Source organism: Brettanomyces bruxellensis, chromosome 2 (assembly GCF_011074885.1).
Source record: "Brettanomyces bruxellensis chromosome 2, complete sequence".
Lineage (NCBI taxonomy): Eukaryota > Fungi > Ascomycota > Pichiomycetes > Pichiales > Pichiaceae > Brettanomyces > Brettanomyces bruxellensis.
In genome coordinates this window covers 191,227-211,503 of record NC_054683.1, presented here as the reverse complement: position 1 = coordinate 211,503, position 20,277 = coordinate 191,227, and the positions used below count along the sequence as shown (strand labels likewise).

The window sequence follows — 20,277 nt, the reverse complement described above, 5'->3', positions numbered from 1 at the left end:
TCCTGTAGGCTTGAAAAATTTATCTACAACTTTTTTTCTGAATTTTTTTTTTGACTATATTTTGTGTCTGCTGTCTCGCTATCCTGGTCTACATCCTTGCATACGAATCACCTACCAAATATGCAATTAGTGCTTTCATTACAGCTACTCCTTAAGTGATGACGTTCTTTGCTTATTGACATTCTTTGTTTATTAGTCTTATGCCTTATTGCAAACTGGCATTGTGTCATTTCCAAGGCTATTTTATTTCTCCTCTAAATCTTACGTTTGTAAATATATCGCATCCCATTTCCTTTGTGTGATGCAACATTACCCAAATCAGGGAGTCCGCAGTTGGCTAAGTGAAAAATTTTTGGCGCCGTAAAAAATTCAATATTTCCACAGCTTATATAAAGAGAAGCATATCCGATTTTTTCCCCTTAAATAGTTTTACAAAGTGCGTTCCATACTGACACCTCTGTTTTCAAGATTGTACCTACTTTTTCCATTCCCAGATGCATGGTATTAGTCGCATAAACTCGGACCTATGTGGCTCTTACAGTGAACGTTTACACTGTTTTGGTTTCATAAGTCCTGAAGTTATGATATGAGTACTAACACCAAAGTTGGGCAGTAAAGAAGACATATAAATATGTGTGGATTTATTTCGATTTATCCACGCAATGTTGCTTGTGTGCCGATACAACCGCCCCAGATAGACATCCATATGACATATTTTCCATACTTCGTGTAGGAACATCTCTGTACCATATATAACATAGATGAATATGGGAAAGATAATATGTGACATTTACTTTTACTTTTGTTGTTGTTTCCTCTGCTTTATTTCTCCTTTCTGTTGTCTCTTTCGACTTCTACAAATGATGTGGCACAACCTGCAAATACTCTGGTAATCTTTTCGTTGTTCTGTGTTTCATATATTGCGTTGAGATGATCAAAAGTGTCTTTTGCAGGTTTTTCATCCGTGACTGTATTTTCAAAAGTCTTTCCACAATTTCCATGCTCTCCCCAGCCCCAGGCGTATGCTTTACTTCTGCTTTCATTGACAAGTGTACAAACGCCATGCTCGCTTCCAACAGCTGCCAAGTCGATCGATGCGTCGCTGTTTGTCATCTCCGGAAAATGCTGGCATTTGGTATTACTACCAATTGACAAGATGTGATTGTCTCTCGTTAATATCTGAACCGAGGTCCAGGTGGCATGCATCCATACAAAGTATTCCCGGTCGATTTTCAACTTTCTGAGCCCAGATTCAATGTTAAAATTGTCCTTGCCTCTAAAAATTGGAATTAGTAGCTCATTATCCTTATCGGTGGTCATGAAAACGGTAAAATCCCGACCCATACAGACTGCAACCACCCGTCGGTTTCCCGGAAATTCGATTTTGTGTGGCTCACGTACCTGTTTCAACTTTCGATCCCCATTATGCGCAAAAAGCTGGCCTCGCTTATTGTTTCCCCATCCATAAACCTCTCCATTATTAAACACTACTATTACAGAATGGATTGATGTGCAAAGCTGTTTTATTCCACCCTTAGAGTTGGTGTTAAAGGGTAGTTTCCCAAAGAGGCAAGTATTGGTATCTAATCTTGACTCCTTTCCTAATCCAAGTTCACCGTTTGGTCCATAACCACAAACTATAATTTCACCATCTACGTTTTCAGCCACACTGAATTCCCAGCCACATGCTATCCGTCTAATTTCCACATTGTGTACGCTTTCGATGGGCACAAAAGCAGGTAACTGCTTGAAATCCTTTTGGCAAAAAAGTTGGCCCTCACTATTTGAACCAGAGCCAATTAAAGTTCCATCTTCTAGAAGAGCAAGACTATGGTTTCCGCCAAATGACATCGCTTTGATTGGCTGGCTCAATTCTGTTGTAGTTTGCGGGCCTATTTTAAATTTCACCTTCTCTGCTTCATGCCTATCTTTGCTATCTCCCACTCCTAATTGATACCCTCCGTTTGATCCGCATGCAAAAAGAGAAAATGGCATCCTGTGAAAGTTTATGAAATATCTTGTTGAATATCTATTTGATCTATATTTGATTTGATTCCTCCAACATAAGTTCGGGCTTCCGATAGTAGGCGTTCTAACTTATCAACTAAATTGCTTGTTGTGCCTTTGGTCGTTATTCACTTTGTAGCAACATAGATCCCTGATTGTTATCGATTATGTGAAAAAAAAAAAAAAAAGATCGAATTAAATTAAATTTTTCAGCCCAAATATTTTCCGATATTTTTTCCTTCCTCACGCGTCTCATAGGTGGATATTCCAACCTAGCACAGAGCGTGTCTTAGACTCATTCAAGGTGGCATCTATATACTTGATTCAGCAAAATCAGACATCCATTTACGTCAGTTCATATTCTCCGAATTGTTGGAGAAATTTGGTATGCGTCAAAGTAGGGATAGGAGAATGAAAACTAGGGAATTCATTAGTATTTCCACAGATAGCGAAAGTGATTCCGATTTGGTCACGTCATCATCCATTCAAGTCCCAAATTCGTCTCCTCTTAAGCAAGAAAAAAGGGAAAAAAGCGAGGGGAATTCAAATACAGCAAGACTCCGGTCGAGCACCAGGAGGAATTTGAGAAGTCACACTAAGGAAAAGATAAGCGGTTCAGATAGCGATACTTTTGAAAGTGATGAAGACAGTATTATCAACTTGGATGACTCCGATTTGATCGACCAGAGCATTGATAGCTCACCTAAAAAGTCAACCAAGCGTCTCTCGAGCTTGACCGAGAGGTTTGGCTACAGAGGGCAGCTTCAGGCAAGTAAAACTGTGGAAAAGGGGTCTGGTTATAAAAAGCTTCCCGGACTGACCAGAGAGCAAAGTGTGATTTTTTCGAGATTATGTGAAAGGTTCAAGAGAATTCCACAGTCTACGATCAGTCATGCCGTTCGGGCACACTCCAGCTATGAGGAAGCATCACGAGCGTTGGGTTCGCTTCCATTTAAAGCGCTCAAGATCAGGAAAAAGCCGTTTTTAGCTTCGAAGTTGAAAATGAAGCCGGTTAAAGCTGGGAGCTTTTACCACTCTGAACAGAAGTCAGGCAGAGCCGAAAAAGAGGATGTTGTGTCGTCAAAAGTCGTGTTGAACGACAGCGCGTCGATCGTGAAACGATTTAGAGGGAAACGAGTCGATCGGAATCAAAATGGATATATGATCGATCTTGATAGTGGGAAAGGCAGTGTGAAAAACACGTATTCAAGAAAAAGAAGGCTCGTGAGAGGCTCGGATATGTATGAGCGGGAGGATGGGTTGCTGGATGGAGTTGTTGGGGGATCAGTTGCACAGAGAGCGCGTCTGTTGAAAAGAAAACACGTAATTGAGATCGGATCTGATGATGAGGCATTGGAAGAAGAATTGCGGTTACGAGAAGAAAAAAGACGCCGGAGAAGAGAACAGTACAGGAAAAGAGAGGAGATGAAAGCGGGAGAGGACGATATCGATATGGATGAGGATGAAGATGTCGATGAATCGGAGGATTCGGGTATGGAGCAGCTTGATTTTACGGAGAGAGTGATGCATTTCCTCAACACGGCAGATCTCAGGAATATTGTGGATATAGCCGGTGTGAGTCCGGAGATTGCCGAAAGTTTCATCAAGTTCAGACCTTATTCGTCGTACGATGACGTGGAAAACAGGCATATTGTGCCGGTGAAGCGGAATTCAAGGAAAAAGCCGATTGGAGAGAAGATCTTGGAGACAACTGTACGCAAACTGAGGGGATATGAGACGGTTGATTCCCTAGTTGGCAAATGCAAGGCATATGGAGACGAGATAAAGCGGGCAGTTCAGAAATGGGGTGCCAAAGTCAATGGTGAGGACGGAGAGCTGCAGATTGCATCTGTTGGATGCTCGGATGAGAGTGATGTTGAAGGTGAAGAGAAAGCAGGAAATACGAGCGATGATATCAGTGTTGTTTCGCACAGGCTGGTTCCAAAAGAGACCCCTGAACTTGTGTTGAGCGGAGAAGAGTCGTATTCTGACAATCTAGATGATGCAGACTACATGGAGGGTGAACGCCACGAAATTATGACACGGAGGAAGAGAAAGCCGTGCAAAAAGTTCAATTTCTTCAAGAGGCAGCCAAGGCTGATGTCTTCTGACTGTAAGTTGAAGGGATACCAGCAAATAGGAGTGAACTGGCTCTCGCTTCTATACGACCGGGAGCTCTCGTGCATTTTGGCAGATGAGATGGGTCTAGGCAAGACCATACAGGTGATTGCGTTTATTGCTCACTTGAAGGAGTTTGGATCGCCATCTCCACACTTAATTGTCGTTCCTGCGTCCACTTTGGAAAACTGGCTTCGAGAATTCGAGAAGTTTGCACCATCGCTGGATGTTCGTCCATATTATGGTAGCCAGAACGAGCGTGAGGAACTTCGGATGGATTTGGAGGAAGACCAGTCGTATGATGTGCTTGTTACGACTTACTCTATGGCCACCGGTAACAAATATGACCAGATCTTCCTTCGCAGTCGTAAGTTCAACGTGATAGTGTACGATGAGGGTCATATGCTCAAGAACTCGACCTCAACCAGATATAAGAACCTCATGAAGTTGAAGGGCCAGTTTAGGGTGCTATTAACAGGTACGCCGTTACAAAACAACCTCCGTGAACTCATCTCGTTGCTTTCCTTCATCATGCCACAAGTCTTCAACGAGAAGAAACGCGAGCTTGAGGATTTGTTTGACCAGAAAACCAAGACCATCGACACCCAGCAGCAAAACTTGGAGTACGGGAAACTCAACCCTCTTCTTTCCGAGCAGGCCATTAAAAGAGCGCGGACTTTGATGACACCGTTTGTTTTGAGGAGAAAGAAAGCTCAGGTCATGAAGTATTTGCCGGAAAAGCATAGTCACATCGTGTATTGTGGAATGACACCTGCACAAAGAGCGATATATGACGGTGCTGTTGCTGATGCGCGGTACAAGATCAGGGAGAGAGAGAAGAGAAAGACTATGTCTGCAGATCAGGTGAGCAAGTTGCCTAGATTGGGTAGCAACCACTACTTGATGACGCTTCGAAAAGCATGTCTTCATCCGATGTTGTTCCGATACCTTTACACAGAGCCAGCATTGCACGTTATGGCGAAGAAGATCATGCGTAACTCTCAGTATTTGGATGCAAATGAACAGTACATATATGAGGATATGACTGTGATGTCCGACTTCGAGTTAAACCAGCTTTGCCACAATTTTGTCGGCGAGCTTGGTGAGTATTGCTTGCCTGTTAAATTTTACTTGCATAGCGGCAAAGTGCAGAAGTTGGTTGAGATTCTTGACGGGGTCGTGAGCAGAAAAGAAAAGGTGTTGATCTTCAGTATGTTCACGCAAGTTCTTGATGTACTAGAGAAAGTGTTAAGTTTCCAGAATATTCGTTTTGTTCGTTTGGACGGTGCCACTTCTGTGGATGAGCGTCAGAATATCATTGATAAGTTCAGTGACGATGCTCAAATCCCCGTTTTTTTGCTTAGTACGAAAGCGGGTGGTTTTGGTATCAACTTGGTTGCAGCTACAAATGTGGTGATCTACGATCTGTCGTTCAATCCACATGATGATAAGCAGGCAGAGGACAGAGCGCATAGAGTTGGTCAGACCAAGGATGTCAATGTGTATCGTTTGATCTGTAAGGATACGATAGAAGAAAATATCTTGAAGGTGGCCTACAACAAGTTAGAGCTTGATACTTCGATGATGAGCGAAGGTAAGAAAGTGGAAACTGCGTTGATAGAGGAGATAGACAAGGCTTTGATAGAGAAAGTTGGGGATGATGATAAGAGTGAGGAAAAGACTGAAGTTAAGACTGAGGTTAAGACTGAGACTAAGAATGAGACTAAAAATGAGGTTAAGAATGAGGTTAAGACTGAGGTTAAGAATGAGGTTAAGAATGAGAATAAGAATGAGACTAAGAATGAGGTTCAGAATGAGAATAAGAGTGGCGATATTAAGAAAGAAAGCATTAAGAATGATAATAAGCATGAGGATGTTAAGAATGATGATGATAATCAGGATGGTGCCATAAAAGAAGGCATTCCTGAAAAGAAACAAATCAAAAAGGAATCCCTCATATCCAATGTTTTAGGGACAGCTGATGACGTTGTGGTGACCACAAATATAAAAGACAAGGACTATTACATTGAATTTCCACTCACATATGATGAAACAGCCAAACCCAAACTGCAGCATATTCCTGTTTCTCCTGAAAAGAAAACTGACGAGGTTGAAAATGCAACTTACGATTTGAGTAGTCTATCAGATATGTCGGATTTACCTATGGATGTGGACCGCAAGTCGGACCCTGACTACCGAGATTAGTAATATATGAAGCGTTAGATTTATAGAAGTAATATATAGCGATCGTGCCGTATTATGTCGTGCATTTGTAGTTTCTTTAGAATCATCATTTGTTGTATTCTACATGTCTAAAACGTGGGGTCCAACTGAAGTCAATAATCCAACTCTTGCCCAATTCTGGGTGATCTTTAATGTGGAAATACGTGTTTCAATGGGCATTATCGACTGGATTGTTGTGGTTGAGTGCTAATACAAGTAATTAGCTCGAATACTGTATTTCCAAACCGCATTTATCCACTCTCGGTATGGAATCATTGCAGTCAATATGCACACCCGAGCTCAAAAGGAGATCCTTAAATCGACCCTCCCAGGCAAATTTTACGTCTTTTCTTGCAACACTAGCAGCACATTTAAAAGCCGAGCTGAATTGAGACCTGTTGAAAGTGTCCAAAAAGTGACGAGCATTGTTCTCCGTAAGTAATTTGCCAGGTGTTATACCCATAAAAGTGGTCAATAGCTGGTGATGTTGGTCTTCATCCATCACATTGAATGGATACTTGTCAGATCTCCCTCCAACCTTTTTAGTATCATCTCTTTGAATAGTATTTGATCTGTTTGGTTGCAAATTCTCAGTGTGTGTTTCCCCAGCCTGAAAGGAGACTTTGTCAGGGGAATCTGCAATAGTCTTATTGGTTAATTGTAACTGTGGAGACGGTGGATTGTAGCCATTGCAACGGAAAAGACTAAATCCAAGAAGAAAGTCGGATTCGTATGAGTAAATATTGAACGTGTACTTAGAGCAGAATGTTGAATTGAGCCCCGGCTTTATGGAGTATGTAGACTCGATAGTACCCAACAACGGGTTTAATGCAAGAGTCATGGTGAGTGGTTTCCCAGATGAGGAAATGTGTGTGGAATAACGAACGGCAGTAGAAAGACCAGGTGACATCGATAAAAGAGCAAACCATAGTTCGAATCCCGCCGAAAGCGATGTAGAATCCGTGTATCCGGGTGATGAGGACAGCGAAAAGTCTGATCCAAGCTTATAGAGGCATCTAAGTCCTAATAGAGACTCTGTGGACGAATAAATGAAGTCGGTGGCATTATGGTCATTCTGCCGCTGAAGATAAAGTGTCAGAATTGAACAATTCTTCGTGAGTTTGCGGAACTTTGGAGTGTTGATAAATCGAAGTGTCATCTGTGTTGAATCCGACAATCTTTTCACTATCATCCCTTCTAAAAATTGGGATGGGAAATACATCTTGCCGTATAACAAATATGGATTTCTGTCTCCAAGATCTTTTTTCTCCGCCTTCTTCCGCCGTTGAAGAACCCTTTCCTGTTTAGGTGACCTAATAAATCTATAATCGTCGATTACAGACCACAATGGAAGCGTTCCTGTCCCTTTATATGCATTTTTCATGTCATTTGAGGAGTAAAAGTATGAAACCGAGCCGTTCAACCGATTGAGTTGCCGGAGTGTAGCCGAGCTGTAGCTGTTCTCTGTATTTTTCGATGCTACAGACACTTGGAATCCAGAAGGAATCTTAAATTGAAGCAGATTATTAGGTGTTCGTAGAATTTGTTCATACGACATATCATCATTCCACCCACTGGTTTCGGAAAAGCATTTTTGTATGTAGTCCATGTAAGTGAGCATTTATTGGGGCAATTGACTGGTCTTGATGTAAAAACGGGAATATAGAAATGTAGTTTAAATAAATGTGCAAAATTCTACGCCAATTTCTGTTTTGTTGTATTTGTACACTCAAACTTTGGAGAAGGTAATTGCTGGCCAGCCGTAACTACGATAATAAGAAATGTATGGAACGGAAAAGAAGCCACAATGTAAAAAATGAAATGGAGTAAGAAGTGAAAAAGCAGGACATCAAAAAAAGAAATAAAAAATAAAAATAATAAAATAAGATAAAAAAAAAAGATAAAAAAAATATGGTAAGTGATTAATACGGGAAGAAAGCGGTGAAATAAAGTAGAGGGAGAAAAAAAAAGTTATCTATCAATTTCTTCTGTCTCATGTCCATTTTCCCTTCCCAACATCTGAACACATTCAATATTACTCAACAGTCTTATCGTTCATAAGCTTCAGGTCAGAGGCAAACAACAACACCGTACAGAATTGTTGTGGCTCCTTTTTCAATCGTTTCCGGACTTCGCACGGCAATTTTCATTTTAACAACAGCATTACCGATAGTTATTCGGTCCGAATATTAAAGGCAGTACTAGTATCAGTATCGGCATCAATTTACTTATAGAATAGAAGGTATGGCGCAGTCATCAACTCCACCGTGCTCACCGAGAGTGTCTGCAAGATCTCCCCCCAGTTCACCCAGTCTGCTTTCTAAAATAAAAGAAAACGAGGATGATTTTGCAGTTTCGTCAGATTCAGACGCGTGGTCTCTTAACTCGGGCCGATCATCACAACTTTATCGATCTGGAAGTAGTGTTAGAGACAGCTTTAGCAGCAGTGGGACTAGTCTGTACAACAGTGGGAGGCAGACTAAGTCAGGCAGTGTTGGGAAAGTGATGGAAGATCCATCAAGTGAGAATATAGTGAAGAGAGAGGTGGCGGACAGTTCCAGGGGTACAAGCGGGAGCACATCCCCGTTGATGCCGAGATCTCGAAGTAGAAAATTGGATGACTCTATAGAACTTCTTCCGGTGTCATCAGACTCGTATTTTTCGAGACATAGAGGGATGTTGGAAAGTGGAGATGAAACGCCAGATTTAACGCCGTCTAACGGCAGTCCGAGTGCACAGAGACTTCACAAGAGAAATCGGAGGAGAAGCGGGCATCATAGCAGATCACGGTCGAGGAGTCGGACGCGTGAGGAAGTAGAAATATCACCAAGCGCGCAAATTTTTAAGAATCTATTGATTTTAGAGGAGTCTTTAAGACAGCAGAATGCTCAGCAGAGCCGGATCAAGACAAAATATACGGTGTTCTTGCTCTGTATGCTAATAGTGCTTTCTTTAACCGCGTATGTGTGTGCTTTCGGTGACCAAGCAGAGCATTCTGGGTCGAAAATAGAATACTGGCGAATTTTCTGCCAGGTCGTCTGCAGTATCGATTCGCTAACTCTCGTCTTGTACTACATCAGTGGTGAATACAATCGGACAATTGCACAGCCTCGCCGGTTTCTCACGTACACAAACAAGGGCATTCGCAGGCTCAACATCAGGTTGGTGAAAGTACACGTAAAGACGACAGATAGATTTCTGGATTTAATTAAAGTGTGCCTCACATTTCCTACGATACTGATCAAATGGCAGTGCAGACAGCTACTTCGTGTTATTCCTCGGTGGCAGTCTCTTATAAAGCTCAACAACTGGCTTGTTGAGTTTGAGGCAAAGCTTCAAACCTCATCTGCAAGAGGAGGTGTTGAAAGTGTTAAAATAGTGCTTAATCCTCGTGTTTTTTCGACTGGGACTAGGGAGCAATGGGAGCTATATAGAAACGAGTTCTGGAATAAGGAGACAATTCGTCGCAGGCGTCTTCTTCAACTCAAACAGCAGTAAATTTGCTGCTTCTATGCATGTATTGTATATGGTAAAACCGTTTAAAATATTGTGAATCTTACGATATTTTTTTTCCTTTTGCTAGTTTCTCCGTAATCATTTTCAGAAATTTCCCTTTATGGATCGCAGGAAAAGGGATCTCATGAAAAGGGAAATTTTGTAAATTCTCACGCGTCGTTGCAATTTTTATAAATATCCCCGCTTATTCCCTCTACTTCAAACTCTGCCTCAAGTCCCTTTATACTAATTGTATGCTATTTAATTGCCCTGACTTCTTCACTACTTTTATATTGCACACATTACAAACGCTTCAAATGTCAAGAACATCCAACGCCTGGGTTTGGGCATACTTTAGTGAACAGGATAATATTGCCCCAAAGTTTCCAACCCAATGTAAGCTTTGCCATTTAACTCTTCTTTATGCTCGAAAAAATGGCTTCCGCAATCTTATCAAGCATCTTGCAAGAGCCCACAATGTTCTTCCAGAACAAGTCCCTCAAAAGGCAATCACCTATCCAGGTAATCCACAGGGTTCTGCTTTGCAAAGCATTTCTTCTGCAGAGGTTAATAGAAGAAAGAACCATTCCTTTCATAGCAAACCGACAGTTCACTTCAATGATTCGGACAAGGTGAAAATTGAAGAGCCAGGAAATCGGGAAAACGCGATGTCTTCCCCTATGGAGCGTCCTTTACCACCATTAGTTTTCAATGAGCCTGCAAGAAAAAGAAGAAAAGCACCAGTTTCGTCTTCGGCAAACAGTTCCATCTTTTCTGATCAGGACAAAAGTGCAGGCAGTAGTTTTACTACTGATTGCAGTGGGCCGTTAGTTGACCAGAACAAGATGGCCTACAGCTTGTCTTATTATCCATATTATAATGCCCAGTCAACACCAACCCCAAAACAGCAAACGGGAGAATACTCGGATGTTCATGAAGAGTTCCAATTTCTTAAAGAGGCAAACCAGAGAGTTGAAAAAGAGTTGCTGGAGCATAAGCAGATGTTGGTCAATATTCAGCAACAGTTTGCACGTATGACGAACTCTTCCAGGGAATCTGGGATTCGAATTCCATATGAATTATTACCATTTACGGATGGATCCTCTCCAACCTGTGTATCTTTGCCCTTGCTCCGCAATATTTTTGATGTCTTCAAATGCACAAATGTGGAGATGGAAAGTATTATGAAGCGGTATGGACTTAACGTTGACTTTCAAGGTACCTCTAAGGATGAAATAAGAAAGCAAAATACCATAAGATTAGCTAAATTTATTGGTTGCACGCACGCCGAATTTTATTGGAATAATCTAGTTTGAAATATTTCAGGAGTAATAAAATATATTGAAATCCTCTCCTTTTTCCTTTTTTTTTTTTACCCCCCCCTCAACTTGCTTCATTATTTATTACTCTCCTGCCCTCGTTAAGTATTTTGACTATTTTTCACATCATCTTCCTTCATTCGGTATTTTCCATTAATATATATAATAGCAACTTTAACTTGATACAAGCAAGTATGTCGATACCAGCAAAACCCCCAAGTTTGCCAAGAGTTCCCAATCAGGCAAGCGTACAACTTTCGCCTACGCCTGTTCCCGTAATTCCTATGAATACAAATTTTGGAGGCGTAATCTCCAATCCTCCAATGATGGGTGATTCCAAAATAGATATGTCGAATCCGGAACAAATTGCATTGGAGCAGGAGTACCGAATCTTGATTCAACAAATGATGGATAAGAATAAGAATAGGATCACATTCAAGTTTGAGCCTCATCTTCGACGCCAGTTCGGCTTTGGGCTCGATCCAGATAGGCCCATATGCCCATTTTGGAATGATTCAAATGGTACCATGTGTCCATATGGCAGAGATTGCCCATTGAAGCATCCATCAAAGATATTTAAGAACAAGATTGTGTGCAAATACTGGCTCAGAGGATTATGTAAGATGGGCGACGACTGTGATTTTTTGCATGAGTACAATCTCTCAAAAATGCCAGAATGCGCGTATTATGCTGCTAATGGCGTCTGCTTGCAGGCCGATGAATGCATATATTTGCATGTTGATCCAAAGAGTAAGATCCCTGAGTGTTACAATTACAGCAATTTAGGATTTTGTCCAGAGGGTCCAAAATGTCCTCGCAGACACGTTAGGAAGGTGATGTGTCCCCGGTATCTTGCTGGGTTCTGCCCTAAGGGTCCTGAATGCGAGCTTGCACATCCAAAATTTAAGCCAGGATTGTTGCTACAGTCGAAGTTCAATATTATGACTGATGAGGAGATTATAGCGAAAAGGTTGCAGGAGATGAAGGAGGCCAAAAAGGAGGCTGAAGGAAAGAATGCAGCAAAAGCAGATTCTGAGCATTGAGAAGCAGAAGTTAGGAGTTTATGTGAGCTGAATTATCGATGTGTTCTGGCTTTCTTTTTTTTTTCCTTTGCTCCTTCTTTTTGCATTTTTATCTTTGCCTTAAGGAACTTTTCTACGCTAAGGCGGGCCCTCCATAAAGTTTACACGCTTTTGAGAATGGCTTGTTAATATACATACCGCTATGTACATTGTAAATCACCTAATGCTATTTTTTAATCTATTTGCACAAAACCGTACACATTACAATTGGGCGTAAATTACTTACCACACAATCCTAATCAGACCAGCATGTATCCAGTCATCTTTTTATTTCTCCTTCACTTTCTTGCATCATCAGCTTCTGTCTAAACGAAGATTCCGAGCACGGACTCTTTCAGAGGGAGTAAGTGCCCAATCAAGATCTTGGAGATCGTCAATATCTTCATCATCATCTAATCCCATAAGCATAATGATTTGAGTCACACGCACAAAGCTTTCCCGAAGTGTGTAGTCGAACCTTGTAATCTCGATAATAAGAAGGGAGACATCTCTTTCAAGACTGGCAGCTCCAAGTTCGTTGCAATTTCCGTTCATTTTCCAGATTTTCGACTCCAAAGATGAAGCCACAACCTTCACAATAAGTCTGATTAAAATACTGAAGTTTTGTTTTGTTAATGTTGCCAAATATGGAACCACAAGCTTATTCCACTGCTCCAAAAATGTCACCACACGCTCGGAAGCGTTATTTGCATCTCCAGAAAACGTTTCTGATGAAGCCATGTACGAGTTCTCTGGAAATGCTTCACTAATCATTTCAATTGTGTTGCTTCTGATTACAGTATCGAATAAGTATTCAATTCTAGCCGTCAGGATCTCGTCTGCCTTGTCACCAAAATCAGACCCAAGCGACCTTATAACGCTTTCTATACGATCCTGAACAGATGGGCCTAGCTTTGATCCCTTTTGACTCTTCAAGTTTACACTTATCGGTTGTATTTGTACATCTGGCTCCTCCATTTCTTGCAACGTCCTCTTGTAAACTTGATCGTCAATTATCAAAAGACCCTGTCTTTCTAAGTAGCCCACTAGATGATCCGCAAGCTCTTTCAAGTACTGAGCAAATGATGATATCGAGTTCAATGCCACGATATATCCACCCAATGCTTTAGCTCCTGCTTCAGCACCAGCACCAACCTCCTCGCTGGCTATATTTATGGCTTTATTGATGCTCTTCACGAGAGCCATGCCTGAAAATGGAATATCAGGTAATGCAAGCCCTTTGACTCCCTGTTTCTCCCCGTCAAGTTGTGCTTTCTGACCAGTAAGAGACTCTTGCACCTTCATGAGATTTTTGGGCGTCAAAAGTGTCGCATTATTACGAAGTGCAATACTGTTGAATTTCTCCGTGAACACATTTATAAAATCACTGCTTATTATACGCTTCACATTCGACATCATCGCCTTAATGCTTATTAACTGTCCTGTAGAAAGTGTCTCCGTCAATATCACATTCAACGACATCGTCATATCATCTACTATCGATGATATCGGTGCATCTTCTGGGATTAATGACTGTAATGAACTTCCAGAAGATGATCCTCTACTTGAGTACCCATGGAGGCCAGAAAGATACTTCACACATGTCGAAAGCTCATTTATTAAAGCTGGTATTTCCTCGATCTCGCATGCCTTTTCAAGTGTTCTTCTGACAGCAAATGTGCATAAAACGTCAAATTTCACCGTTGCAGTCTCGCTTATCTTCTTCAAGAATGGGGACGAAACAAGTGGAAACGGATATATTGTATCGTTTCCTGGAATTAAGGACGGTTTCTCAAAAGAATTATTCCAAGATACAGCATAAAACTTTGAGTACATCTCCCAGTGATTCATCATGGCTGAAAGTTCATCCGTCAGCTTGCCGATATCGGCCAAAGAGGGCAAGACAAACTGTGAGACAGACGCGTCTATCGACTCTCTAACTCCATGGTCCAAAGACATCCTGTTAGGTGAGGTTGATGATTCCCCATCAGAAAGTTGGCCATTCAAAGACGCAGAATGGTTGTATATGATGTCAACCAATTTTGGATATGAGTAGTTCTGTATCTGGTCGACAACTTCGTCGATTTTCCTTGCCTCCAAAAAAATGTCGAGAATCATTCCACTTTGTAAATCGCACTCTGCCTGTATTCGTGTAAGGATGGGCCGCAAGGCATCCTTGCCGTAGAACTTTTTGATTAACGGTGAATGCTGGTTCACAATTGAAGCTATAGTCTGATAGAATTGGAAAAGTATGTCAGCGTAAAAGTTCTGCTTCAGGTTGGACTTGCCCTGTATATCCTTAAGAATTTCTCTCGACTGCTCGCTGATTATGGTGCACACAAACTTTGAGTAGCACTTTAATCCGATTTCCTGCTCGCCGATTAGAGGGAAAAGCTGAAAGAAATAAGTTATTTGTTCGGCATTTCTCGCATCTGACGCTTTTTCGAACCCTTTGGTAAACGTTTGCTTAAGCGATTCTATCCATTTTGGCAGTAAATCAGTTGGCATGTCTGAAATTTCAGTTGACGGAACCACAGTCTTCACGTATTCATCTTCAAGCAATCCATCGGGTAACTTTCTAATAATTTCAACAGCTACAGCTGCCTCCTTCCATTTCTCGTGCCTGATGCTTTCGTCTACTTCCTGAATTGCGCGTTTTAAAGATCGCACATTATCAACGTACTGTTTCAATTTCTGTAATTTCGATGCTTCCGTATCCAAGATCCGCACTTTTGCAGTTATCTTACTGCTCATATTACTGGTCTTCGCTAACATCTCCGATAGCTGCTTTGATTTCTCACATGCATAGGATAATTCTATCCTAGACATCTCTAATGCTCTGATTTGTGATTCGTGGCTTGTTTTATGCTCCAAGCAGAAATGATGAAGTTCGTCATCAACTGTCGATTTTTGCGCTTCAATTCTCCCCTCCAACACTCTTAATTGATTGGCCGAGCTTGCATTCTTAAGTCCGTCCTCTATTGTCTGAAGTTTGCTGCGAAGAACTTCATCTGTGAAAACATCACCAGATACTTTACTCATTGAGGAAAAGACAGAAAATGCCGGAATTTAACGAGAGAATACAGTAGGTATGCCTAAAAATAATCACTAATGCGCTCCTATGAGATCAAAGCAAAGTATGTAATACTTTTGTCGGTCAATTGAATGTTTCTATGTAGGTTATCGTGTGTATATATTCATCGCTATTTCGTGTTCATCTAAATGATAAATGCCTTTCACTTTTTTTTTTTTCATCTTCCGAGATCTTTTTTTTTTTCACTGCTGGATTTTCATGTTTGCCATAATCATCACAGTAAAGTACAAAGGGACTACATTTATAGAAATAAGATTATATCAAAGGAAGTCACACTTGCACCATATAGTATCAATAGAAGAAGAAGAAGAAGAAGAAGTGGTGATCAAAAAAAGATGACGACTGTGCAAAAAATTGAGGATATTGAGGCCGAAATGGCCAGGACTCAGAAAAATAAGGCTACCGAGAAGCATTTGGGTTTATTGAAGGCAAGACTTGCAAAGCTGAGAGCGGACTTACTTAAAGAAGCAGCCCAAAGTTCTGGGGGAGGTGGAGAAGGATTTGATGTGAAGAAAACAGGTGTCGCATCGATTGGATTCGTGGGATTCCCGTCGGTTGGAAAAAGTACACTTCTTACAAAGCTTACAGGTGTGGAATCAGAGATAGCAGCATATGAGTTCACCACATTAACTACAGTTCCGGGATTCATCAAGTATAGAGGTGCCAAAATACAGATGCTTGACTTACCCGGCATTATCGAGGGTGCAAAGGACGGAAAAGGGCGAGGAAAGCAGGTTATAGCTGTGGCTAGGTCGTGTGACTTGATATTCATTGTTCTAGATGTTAACAAGCCGTTGAAGGACAAAGAAATTATTGAAAGAGAGCTTGAAGGGTTTGGAATTCGACTGAACAGGGATCCACCAGATATTATTGTTCAACCAAAGGAAAGTGGAGGCATCAGTATCACAAATACAGTCCCACTCACAAAGATCACAACTGATGAAGTGAAAAGTGTGCTTCAGGAGTACAGAATGAACTCGTGTAACGTATCATTTAGATGCGATGCGACTGTGGATGACCTTATCGATGTCATCAATGCCCAAAATAGGAGATACATCCCAGCAGTCTACGTGCTTAATAAGATTGACTCCATCTCAATTGAAGAATTAGAGCTTTTATACAGAATTCCAAATGCAGTGCCTATATCAGCGGGAAAAGAGTGGAATTTGGATGAGCTCTTGGGTATAATGTGGGATCGGTTGAATTTGGTTCGTGTTTACACTAAACCTAGGGGAAAGATGCCTGATTTTTCGGATCCAGTTGTTTTACGTGGCCAACATTGCACAGTCAGAGACTTCTGCAATAAAATACATCACACTTTGGTTGACGAGTTCAAAACGGCACAGGTGTACGGAAGTAGTGTGAAGCACCAGCCTCAGTATGTTGGCTTGGCGCATGTACTACAGGATGAGGATGTGATAACGATATTGAAGAAGTGAGTATATGTGCCTATATATAATAAATGATAATCTTCTTTAGAAGCCTTTTAAACATTGTATGCTGCGATTAAGAAGCTGAGAATGTACGTAATGCTGAAGCTTGGCTGGTCAAACACCATCTGTCGAACATCAATGTCCTCCGATCCAACTTTGATGATTTTCGTGACAGGAACGGTTAAAATTCCCTGAGCATGAAGATATTGAGCTGCCAAATAGGCTCCCAAGGCAATAAACACAAAGACAGTACTCAACTGCCCAACGATCAATCCAGAAATCAATCCAAACATCGAGCCAAGAGTTAATTCTTTATAATTAAGTCGTCCACCAAATAATTTGTCAAATTTTGGCTTCTCCGGCACTTTCACATACTCATACCCTTTAGGCGCAGGAGGAAGACCTTCCACACTATAAATATTTGCAGAATCATTCAAGATTGGGTTGTGATGGATAAGATAAGTAGCACTTAATCCCATAATTCCAAGAAGAAGACCTGTTGTTCCAAGGTTGGAATTCTGCGCATTACGAAAACTCATTGTCTGTGCAACCGATCCAGTATGTCCATGGTCCCAAAATGCGGAATTTGTAAATGTAGGTCTAGTATGGAATCCATTCTTAAACGTTAACTGTCTCATCCCCATGATCTCTGGCCTTTTCAATCCTCTTGTGGCAAATTTTGATAGCATTCCTCCAGCCTTTGGTGCACAGCCAGCGGTCTTTGCTATAAACGAAAACATGTTTGATTTTTGGATGGCCTCTATAAAGTTCAGTTATGTTAAATATTTACTTGCAATTAGACTTTACCCAAAGTATGATTGCCAATGATCAATTAGTTAGTTCTTCAAGTCAGTATGCCTCAAAGTCTTTTGTAGTACCTTGAATTTCCCCAATTACTGAAAGTAGCCCTGTGTAATAAATAAGCAAAACTAGTTGAAACAATATCGAAGGAAACATCATAGCAAGGAAAAAGTTAAGAAATTATTCAGCCCAGAGAACCCCAGTTATACTTATATTTGTAATCTCCCCACCTTGTGCTGCCCCATACGAAATTAATATCACAACCCCGTTCTTCGAATTTTCATTGTTGTCATTTTTGTTGTGCTTTATTCCGGATTCATTGTTCCCATATGCAAGCTTATCACGTTCCGACTTTTTTTTTATGTTCTCACTTTTGTTTTGCTACGTCGGTTCTCCCAGAAATGAGCAAATTCAGTCCCGACTATCGACTTTCTTTCAAATGCTTGAGTTTGAGCCCAATTCAATCCTTGTTTGGTTTCTCTTGTGTTTCAATTTATTGAACATGCTTAGATTATCTTTACATATATATCGTGTTTATAAACATAAGAAAAAAAAATGGAGCTTTGCAAATTTTGAAGATATCTTTGATTTCTTTTGCCTCATTTCGTTTCATGGAATTCACTTTAGACACTATACCAAATCATGTTCGACTGCCAATTTATAGCCTGAAGCACATCAAACCAGTAAAAAAAAGCACTAAATGCGGAAATTTCCAATCAAGACATCGTATATTTGATGCAAAAATGGTATTCTTGCTCTAGTATTCGCCAGATAAGCAAATGCTAACCTGATGAAAATCCCTGTACGGTATCAACAAAATGAATTGATCTAATGCCAAAAAATCATTAACTCTAACAACACGCACTATACACAAAACATATCCGAAGGGGTGTGGTGGCCCCCTTCAAACATATCTGTATATAGGCGAAGTTTATTTGTTTTTTCTTTTCTTGACTTTATTTCCCTTCCTATATTATTTCCAATCATGGTCATATCATCCGATTGTGCTTCTGCCTGCTATCTCTCATCAAGTTTGATTGTTGCCACGAGCTTTGGTTCCACTCTGATAGTATGTGAATCATGGTGACTTGTATCAAGCCCTCAAGTGTATGTAACTGACCATAGGAAATGGTTGAGGCGAACTGATATCGATGAAAAAGCACATTTCCAGTTCAGAGTAATGGTACAAACTATACCAGAACTTTGCAACGCAAATTTACAATACTTCAATTGCAAGCCCAATCTCAGCCATAATAGGCTGGCATTTTTGGCTAATACGTTGCTTGAAGAAAAGGAAAAAGCATAAAATAAAGTTGGAGCATTAATCGTAAACCAAGGAAATAATGAGTCCTTTAAATACGTCGAAACAAAAGAAAAAAAGTAGAAAACAAAATAAGACTGTTAAACCTTGTTTAATATAATTTATCATAGAGTTAGAATAACACGCTCCCTTGTTACCTTTTGTTACATAAATTTCCCTATTTATCGGATAATCCTCCTTTGTCTTCTGAGATCAAGTTCTTATGGCTAGATCACACACCACAGGGCGGTGATCTGATAAATAATAAGACCAATCAAACCAATTTTCGCCAATTCGAAATATCTCCACATCCCACTTTTTGTCTAGTCTTTCCGAGTTCGGATTTCCGCCAAACTGAAAATCAATTCTCGTGTAATCTTTTCCAGCAGGCTTAAAGTTTGTAAATGTAGCCAAGTTTCCGGTCCTTCTTTCGGGCCTGCAACATTTCATTAAATCATCAAAGACAAAAGTGTCGGCAAATGGATTTCTATATGCCTCTCTAAATTCTCTTGGCATCTCATTGACATCATAGTTTTCAGCACCTGTAAGTATCTGGTAGGCACCAGAATTGCCCCCTGAACTTTGTGAGTTAAAGTCACCAACCAAAAGAACCGGGCAGTGGTTCTTTGCATACTCATATCCACCTCTTAGTTTTAGCATTGCTGCACCGAGTCTTCGCTGGGCATCTGATTGTTCATCAAGGTGAATATTTATTAAGCAAAAGTCAACACCGGTGGCAATTTCCCGAAAATGTCCAACAGTGGCGGATCTAATTGATCCAGCACCAGGATATTTACTTGGAACCCATGGAGTGTTGCTCATCCAAAAAGTGTCCTGTTCTAAAACCTCAAAACGACGGCTATCATAATAGATTGCCTCGAATTCACCTGCTGCTGTACCATCATCACGTCCAATGCCTATATATCTCATCTGCGGAAGCAAGGCGTCTAAATCTTCCACCTGCCGAGCTAGTGCTTCATTCACGGTGAAAAGATCGGCCCTGTTGAATATCACCTCATTTGCAACACCAATTCTTCTCTTTGACCACGGCTTCTCCTCGGATTGTGAGTACCATTTAATTCCTTTCTCGAAAGGGATTTCCCGTCTCAACTTTGAGATGCTCTTATTTATATCATCGCTGTCCGGCATAGAATCATTTCTCAAATTCCAGGATTCCACCCTTATTATAGTGCTTCGATTAGGTTTTGTGATCGTCTTCATTGGTATTTTCCCATTGTTGGATTGTTTATTCCTAAAGAAAGAGCCAATTGGTCCTGATCTTGTTGATGATGTCTCACTGGAGGCTTGATTAGTGTGTTCAAATCCCAAAAGTGTCATTCTGAAGTTTTCTTCTCCAAGCAGAAAAAAATATATACTGTTTGGATCAACTTGTATGCTCTGTGCATTAGCATGGCAGTAAGAACAG

General features: G+C 40.8%; 10 protein-coding genes across 10 annotated transcripts; 5 read left to right on the top strand and 5 right to left on the bottom strand.

Moving 5' to 3' along the window:
• Nucleotides 1-822: 822 nt before the first annotated feature.
• BRETT_005245 (uncharacterized protein) lies at nt 823-1,851 on the bottom strand (the record flags this gene model as incomplete). Its single annotated transcript, XM_041283725.1, has 1 exon — nt 823-1,851. One exon carries the CDS (start codon nt 1,849-1,851, stop codon nt 823-825), a length of 1,029 nt encoding a protein of 342 aa, XP_041134677.1.
• A 567-nt stretch (nt 1,852-2,418) lies between these two features.
• Nucleotides 2,419-6,330, top strand: BRETT_005244 (uncharacterized protein; the record flags this gene model as incomplete). Its single annotated transcript, XM_041283724.1, has 1 exon — nt 2,419-6,330. One exon carries the CDS (start codon nt 2,419-2,421, stop codon nt 6,328-6,330), a length of 3,912 nt encoding a protein of 1,303 aa, XP_041134676.1.
• Nucleotides 6,331-6,568: 238 nt separating this feature from the next.
• Nucleotides 6,569-7,906, bottom strand: BRETT_005243 (uncharacterized protein; the record flags this gene model as incomplete). Its single annotated transcript, XM_041283723.1, has 1 exon — nt 6,569-7,906. The coding sequence occupies one exon, from the start codon at nt 7,904-7,906 to the stop codon at nt 6,569-6,571; it is 1,338 nt and encodes a 445-aa protein (XP_041134675.1).
• A 686-nt stretch (nt 7,907-8,592) lies between these two features.
• Nucleotides 8,593-9,846, top strand: BRETT_005242 (uncharacterized protein; the record flags this gene model as incomplete). Its single annotated transcript, XM_041283722.1, has 1 exon — nt 8,593-9,846. One exon carries the CDS (start codon nt 8,593-8,595, stop codon nt 9,844-9,846), a length of 1,254 nt encoding a protein of 417 aa, XP_041134674.1.
• A 314-nt stretch (nt 9,847-10,160) lies between these two features.
• BRETT_005241 (uncharacterized protein) lies at nt 10,161-11,159 on the top strand (the record flags this gene model as incomplete). Its single annotated transcript, XM_041283721.1, has 1 exon — nt 10,161-11,159. One exon carries the CDS (start codon nt 10,161-10,163, stop codon nt 11,157-11,159), a length of 999 nt encoding a protein of 332 aa, XP_041134673.1.
• Nucleotides 11,160-11,356: 197 nt separating this feature from the next.
• BRETT_005240 (uncharacterized protein) lies at nt 11,357-12,205 on the top strand (the record flags this gene model as incomplete). The annotated part of the gene is made up of 1 exon (XM_041283720.1): nt 11,357-12,205. One exon carries the CDS (start codon nt 11,357-11,359, stop codon nt 12,203-12,205), a length of 849 nt encoding a protein of 282 aa, XP_041134672.1.
• A 333-nt stretch (nt 12,206-12,538) lies between these two features.
• Nucleotides 12,539-15,265, bottom strand: BRETT_005239 (uncharacterized protein; the record flags this gene model as incomplete). Its single annotated transcript, XM_041283719.1, has 1 exon — nt 12,539-15,265. One exon carries the CDS (start codon nt 15,263-15,265, stop codon nt 12,539-12,541), a length of 2,727 nt encoding a protein of 908 aa, XP_041134671.1.
• A 387-nt stretch (nt 15,266-15,652) lies between these two features.
• Nucleotides 15,653-16,756, top strand: RBG1 (GTP-binding protein rbg1; the record flags this gene model as incomplete). The annotated part of the gene is made up of 1 exon (XM_041283718.1): nt 15,653-16,756. One exon carries the CDS (start codon nt 15,653-15,655, stop codon nt 16,754-16,756), a length of 1,104 nt encoding a protein of 367 aa, XP_041134670.1.
• Nucleotides 16,757-16,803: 47 nt separating this feature from the next.
• Nucleotides 16,804-17,490, bottom strand: BRETT_005237 (uncharacterized protein; the record flags this gene model as incomplete). Its single annotated transcript, XM_041283717.1, has 1 exon — nt 16,804-17,490. One exon carries the CDS (start codon nt 17,488-17,490, stop codon nt 16,804-16,806), a length of 687 nt encoding a protein of 228 aa, XP_041134669.1.
• A 1,574-nt stretch (nt 17,491-19,064) lies between these two features.
• BRETT_005236 (uncharacterized protein) lies at nt 19,065-20,189 on the bottom strand (the record flags this gene model as incomplete). The annotated part of the gene is made up of 1 exon (XM_041283716.1): nt 19,065-20,189. One exon carries the CDS (start codon nt 20,187-20,189, stop codon nt 19,065-19,067), a length of 1,125 nt encoding a protein of 374 aa, XP_041134668.1.
• Nucleotides 20,190-20,277: the final 88 nt, after the last annotated feature.